The 6,872-nt window shown below is 32.5% G+C and overlaps 1 protein-coding gene across 1 annotated transcript in view; it reads right to left on the reverse strand.

Annotated features, from left to right (window-relative positions):
• Positions 1-2,359: 2,359 nt before the first annotated feature.
• Positions 2,360-6,872, reverse strand: part of LOC117112085 (matrilin-3-like) — a 6,150-nt gene continuing 1,637 nt past the window's right edge. Inside the window, exons 2-6 of the mRNA XM_033255135.1 lie at positions 6,695-6,826; positions 5,935-6,066; positions 5,207-5,338; positions 3,311-3,445; positions 2,360-3,012 (exon numbers count right to left, since the gene is read on the reverse strand). Of these exons, the coding sequence (XP_033111026.1) occupies positions 2,768-3,012; positions 3,311-3,445; positions 5,207-5,338; positions 5,935-6,066; positions 6,695-6,826 (776 nt within the window). The 3' untranslated portion in view covers positions 2,360-2,767. The remainder of the gene's footprint in view (positions 3,013-3,310; positions 3,446-5,206; positions 5,339-5,934; positions 6,067-6,694; positions 6,827-6,872) is intronic.

The raw sequence follows: 6,872 nt of genomic DNA on the forward strand, positions 1-6,872 counted from the left end.
TATATATATATATATATATATATATAATCAAAGAAAGGTAAATACAGAAAATAAGGAACATATTAATGCATCGTGTAGCATAGCTCTCAACGAATATATTCTTATAAATACATTAATAAAGGAATTGTGTAATAAAATACCTCCTATGGGATTCGAACCTGCAACCTCTCGCTGCCAAGATGAGCATCATAACCATTAGACCACAGAGGCTTCATGATTGAAAAAAATCAAATACCGCCAGATACACATTAAGTGCGGCTAGAAACAAATAATTGCATATAATATAAATGAAGATTGCCGTTAACACTGTTAAATCATATACGGTATATAAATCTTCGAAGAAAGGTAAATACAGTGTTCGAATAAAGGACATAATTATACATCGTGTAGCATAGCTCTCAACGAATGTAGTCCTATAAATAAATTAATACAAACTTGTGTAATAAAATGCTTCCGCCCGGACTCGAACCTGCGACCTCACGCTGTCAAGGCGAGCGTCATAACCATTAGACCACGGAGGCTTCATGGTTAAACAGATTCAAATACCACCAGATACACTCTATTACGCAATAAGTACGGCTAGAAACAAATAATAGCATACACTGAAATATAAATCAAGGTAGCCGTTACCACTGTTAAATTATATACTTAAATCATCAAAGAAAGGTAAATACAGTGTTCGAATAAAGGACATAATAATACATCGTGTAGCATAGCTCGCAACGAATGTAGTCCTGTAAATAAATAAATAAATATATATATATATATATATATTATTTATATATATATAATAAAATATATATAATTTAATGCATGTTAATGTATCTTTTTCTTTCGACAAAAAAATCTTTTGTATGTAAATAATACAATAAAGAGTACATTTCGTACTTTCACTCACTTCTCATTAAGACTTCGTATAATTGATTGAACATTGACCAATGAAATAGTCTGTAGGCTGAGACAGGATAACTATAAGCGTCTGGTTTTCAGTACTTCTATGACGGCCACCCACACTTACCATTATTGTTTGCAGTTGACAATTGACATTCATGCAAATTAATAAATGCTGATAGCCACATGAGTCACAAACGCAGTGCTGTTCGCAGCTTCAACAAATTTAAAACGGTAAAATAATGAATCGTTATCAAAGCATGAAAACTAATATATAAAACCCCAGCCGGTTTTGTTTAGATGGCCGATTTAGTGTCACGTCCCATAGAATAACAATTAATAAATCCATCAGCTATCTAGAGTACACTTGACCTAGGCCTGCATTATCTCTTTAGCGTCATCAGACTTTAAGCCGGTGATGTTAATGTTTTCCTTCACTTTTCGATTATAAGCTGCTACTTTGGTATTAAGAAATGAATATAATATTTTTTTTCTATTTATCTTATATTATTGTTATTGTAGGCGTGATGTTTTGCCCTACCTCACGTAGTATATACTCAATACGTTCCCAAATTTACAAACTTACATCGAAGTAGCATGTGCAGTTACCTGCTGATTCACTAGCGATTTTTTTTTTCGCTAGTATTGGGAGCTAGTATTACTGAGTATTTGGTACTAAAACATGTCAGGTAGGGCAAACATCACTTCTATGATATTTTCCTGACCCAAACTTACATCAAAATATTATTGTTATTATTAATTATTATTATTTATTATTATTATTATTATTATTATTATTATTATTATTATTATTATTATTTTTATTATTATTATTATTATTATTACTATTATTATTATTACTATTATTATTATTACTATTATTTTTATTATTACTATTATTTTTATTATTACTATTATTTTTATTATTACTATTATTTTTATTATTACTATTATTTATATTATTATTATTATTTATTATTATTATTTTTTTTTAATATAGGCCTATTATAACATATTCATTTATATATTATTAATTACTATTATTGTCATTGTCATTGTCATTGTCATTATTATTATTATTATTATTATTATTAATATTATTATTATATAGGCCTACTATAATATATTCATTTATATGCGTTAATTCGAGAGGCAATATTCTTGCTTCTTGAGAACAATCTCATGGTCAACCCCGGTCCCAGCATAAGGACCAATGTATCTGTTATGTCAGTACTAGCGCTCCACACACTGTCAAATACTGCGGGTCCATATGGACCTTGCCACAATTTAAAATTTCATTATTTGAAATTGAACAAAAAGGGAAAAAAATATTTATAATATTAACAGTAATGTTTAATTTGTAGATGCTTCATAGACAAAGACTGTAATATATACATATAATCACATATGGTAGTATATTTCCATCAACTTTTAATAAACCATAAAACAATTTAACATAATCTGCAGTATACATGTTTCAGTAGATTAATGGTCTGTGAGACACCAGTAAAAAGCGCTTTATAAATGAAAGTTAGTATAATTATTATTACATGACCATTGTCATCGATACATTGTATTAGGAAAAGTGGAATTCTTTTAAAATTTATATTGTCCTTTAATATAGTATGCACAATGATAATATGATATTATATATGATATGATATTGTATAATATAACCTAATCCACATTGTAAACAACATACGAATCTATATCATCCAATTCTAACTATTTACATCTACAACGTATGTTTGTGACGTCATAATGGTACTGTATGTCAGTAAGATATCACTTATTGCGTTAATTCTAAACACGAATGTGCATTGTATAATACAAATGTCTGAATAAACTGGCATATTTCGAAGATTGTTCAGTGTCTTTAGGTTGATGGTATGACGTAGGTATTACCGGTCACATAACAAGTTTCTTCAGCGTCAGAGCTGCCAGTTTCAAAGGCACATATGCCGCCAGCATCAGAGTCGAAATGGTAACCGGTACAAGACGTGACTCCGAGACAGGCGTTGGCACATCGAAGTAAGCTGTGACTGGTGAATTGTCTCAATTCCCCTTGAAGGCACGCGTCACTACCGCTAACCAGTTCATATGTCTTGGACTGAGGTTGTGCTAAGAAAAAATGCAACGAGTAATGTAACGAAGATGAGTTCAGAATCATTTTGTGAACGATTATGACAATAACATTAGCCACAATTATGATAGTCAAGTAAGTGATCTCTTATACACATCTAGATGTGTATAAGAGACAGAGCATGTGCAGTTACCTGCTGATACGTACACCTGTCTCTTATACACATCTAGATGTGTATAAGAGACATCATTAATATTAATTGTGTGGCTATTTGATCTGAAATTTGTTCATTCTTATAATAGACATTATTCATTACTAAATTATTATTCGTCTTACATATACACTGCTTTTTGTCAGATTTGAGGCGGAATGGGGGATTGCAGCCACAGTAATAGCCTGTGCCATTCCTGACGCAGAATCCTCTCAGGTCATCACAGTCATTTAGAGTTGAATTAGCACAAACATCAATGTCTGATGAAAGAAAAAAAAAGCTGTATAATGCCATAATAATTTTTTTTTTTTATTCTTATCAGTATTAACAAAGATAATAAATAGCAAAAGATAGAGCAGCTTCGCGATTGGAACATCCTGTCGAATGCATTGTGGGAAGAACGGAGAGCAATTTAACCCCATCCACGAGGTGGCGCTATATATTAATAATAGAGGTTTCCTGTAGTTTCTCCACTTAGTTAAATTTTACCCCGCTCGCGGAGGGGCGGATTTTTCATCAATTTTAATGAAAATAAGAAAAAGAACTCATTCTTCTGCTATTTAAGTTCTTTGATATTTGTAGGAATCATGTTTTTGCCCTACCTGACGTGTTATCGTACTGAATGATCAGTATACGTTCCCAAATACTTGCGAAAACAATCTCACAAGTGATTCGGGTGGGAATCGAACCCACGACTTTCGGATAACTAGCTTCATTCCTATTACTATCAGAATATCATTATTTGTATATTATTATAAATTATATTTTGATTCATTTGGAATATCGCTACCAACACGTAATCAATTCGACAGAGTCGATAGTGGACAAAATAGAGTGTATGGGAACTTTTTTAACAATCAACAATATTGAAGTAAAGGTAAAGTTAAAGATAAAGGAAAAGGTAAAGTTAAAGGTAAAAGTAAAGGTAAAGTTAAAAGTAAAGGTAAAGTTAAAGTTAAAGTTAAAGATAAAAGTAAAGGTAAAGGCAAAGGTAAAGTTAAAGGTAGAGTTAAAGTTAAAGTTAAAGTTAAAGTTAAAGTTAAAGTTAAAGGTAAAGTTAAAGGTAAAGTTAAAGTTAAAGTTAAAGTTAAAGGTAAAGGTAAAGGTAAAGGTAAAGCAAAGGTAAAGGTAAAGTTAAAGATAAAGACAAAGGTAAAGGCAAAGAAAAAGGCAAAGGCAAAAGTAAAGTTAAAGTTACTGGTAAAGGAAAAGGCAAAAGATATTAGCCCACAACACTTCAGCATTAAAGGGCGGCCAATTCCTCTAAACGCGTCTTTTTCCTCCCCAGTAGTGAACATCCATGTATTCATTTATACTTGTGGAGAGAGAGCTGAGACAAACGTAGGTAATGTGCTTTGTCGAACTTGTCACAAGCGAAATGCACAGTGAAGGTTCAAACCCCCCGACCTCGAGGCTGGGAGACCGAAACGCAAGAACTGCTCGAATCTTCCCCCACCTCACGCCAACTCTCCCACCGAAGTGCATGTAACAGATATAACAAAATAATAATCCTTGAATATTTATATAGCGCCAATTCCAAAATATATGATCAAATAAGCGCTGTGTGTTACCCTTGGTCATTGAATGGTAAACCAGCACATAAAGTACAACCTTCTCTGCTCCCCGGGGAGTATACCTAGTCATGCGCTACTAGTACATTCAATGCTACAACATCCTTCCAGGTACCCATATATGCTCCTGGGTAGAGAGAGACAAGCATAGATAAAGCGCCTTGCCCAAGGATACAAGCGACTTGCACAGCGACAATTTCGAACCCCAGATCTCGAGGTTGGGAGTCCAAGCCACAACCGATGAGCCAACCGCTTTTACAAATAATAGATTTAAGCCCCTCTACATGAATAGCAAATTTTATTTGACAAAAACATGTGACATGTCTGGTCATGATGACATCACATCATGGCTATATATAGACACATCATGACTAAATATGGGCATACAACAGCTTTTTGTAAAAAAAAAATCGATATTCTGGACAAAGCTTTAGAATAGCCGATAATAACCTGAGCACGTGACTCCATCCGACTGCAGTACGTATCCGTTATGACATGCGCACACGTAATCCGTTCCGTTAGATATACAAAGGCCATGATTCTTGTCACAGATGTTGAGAGTCGAATTCGAACAAGGATCGACTATAAATATAAAGTGATTGTAACAAGGTTTATAACAGCAAAGTAATGATAACAAATCACTATGTGTAAAAATATTGTTGCTAATAATTTTGTTATTGATACGCGCCATGCAAACCTACGAGAAATATATTTAGCAAAGAATGATTATATCAATATCTTTATTAATGATAATAGTAATAATTATTCGGTTGAGGGTAATGATCATTATGGTGCATAATAATATTAAAAACAATAATACAATGTATATAGTAATTATTATAACATTATTTTTATCTTTTATTTATTCATTTTATTTATTTATTTTTTTTATTTATTTTATATTTATTTATTTTTTTTTTTTTTTAAAGTGGCTACGTCTTAAAGCTCTTGTTGAACTTACTGAAGCCTCCTTCCATACAATGTATTTGTTTCAATTCTTTTGCATTCTTATTGTATATTGTATTACATTTTTTGTATGGAAAATAAAAGTATATTATCATAATATTAATAAAGATAATACACTACACTACTACCACTAATAATAATAATGATAATAACACTATATATTGATAATTATTATAATAAAAAAAGCTTATAATAATAACGCATTTACTAACCTATGCACGAATGCCCATCGTCTTGAAGAATGTAATTCACTTCACACGCGCAGTCGTAACTTGTACCTCGAGTTGTGCAGTTCCCGTGTTGTTGGTCACAGTTGTTCAAAGACGAATTGGCGCAAGGGTCCGCTATTATGGATATATAGAATTCATGACGTCGAAATAATAAGGCAAATGAGTAAAACATGAGGGTGGGGTGGCTAGAAAGGCCCATGTCGGCCCAAAAGACAGCTTGTTCCGAATTTACTTAGCAAAAACAAAAACACGCTGAAGTAGTTAAAAATCAACTCATTTTGCCTACTAACCCCATCCCCTAAATTGGTGAGTGCCCCTCTCCCACTTAACATTCTTTCTCTTACCATTAGAGCAAAAATATTAATATAAAAAAGGATTAAGTACACTGGCTATTGAAGTAAAAGTAACAACACAGTGAAAAACAACACACAGCGTGCTTCGTTACGTCATTAGCATTTGTATTTGATTGTAGGACTAAAACTGTATTCTATGCCAATTCGTTAATAAAGCTTTATATTTTGCATTTTATATACACATTGCCGCTTTGAATCGTAATGTAAGGACCTCTAACATCCCGAAAATGGCTCTGGCGACTAGCAGTCTTCGTTCCCTAGGCAGGAGTTTGGTACTCATCATTATAATTAGTATTTTATTTTTTGACCTATTATTAATATTATTATCATTATTATTTGTTTTTGCAATTAATACAGATAGGCAGTGTTAAGTCTAAGCAAGTACTAACCAATACACGTGTGGCCGTCACTTTGAAGCAAGTAAGTTGGTTGGCAGTCGCAGTAATAAGATGTTCCATTATTTAAACACACCCCTACAGCGGGATCGCAGTCATTCGATGATGGATCCGAACAAGCATCAGCTATCGGAGAGATTAAAATTTATTTCATAATAACAATAATAATAAT

The sequence above is a fragment of the Anneissia japonica genome, unplaced genomic scaffold, assembly GCF_011630105.1.
Source record: "Anneissia japonica isolate Jap-2015-1 unplaced genomic scaffold, ASM1163010v1 scaffold3934_len446420_cov169, whole genome shotgun sequence".
NCBI lineage: Eukaryota > Metazoa > Echinodermata > Crinoidea > Comatulida > Comatulidae > Anneissia > Anneissia japonica.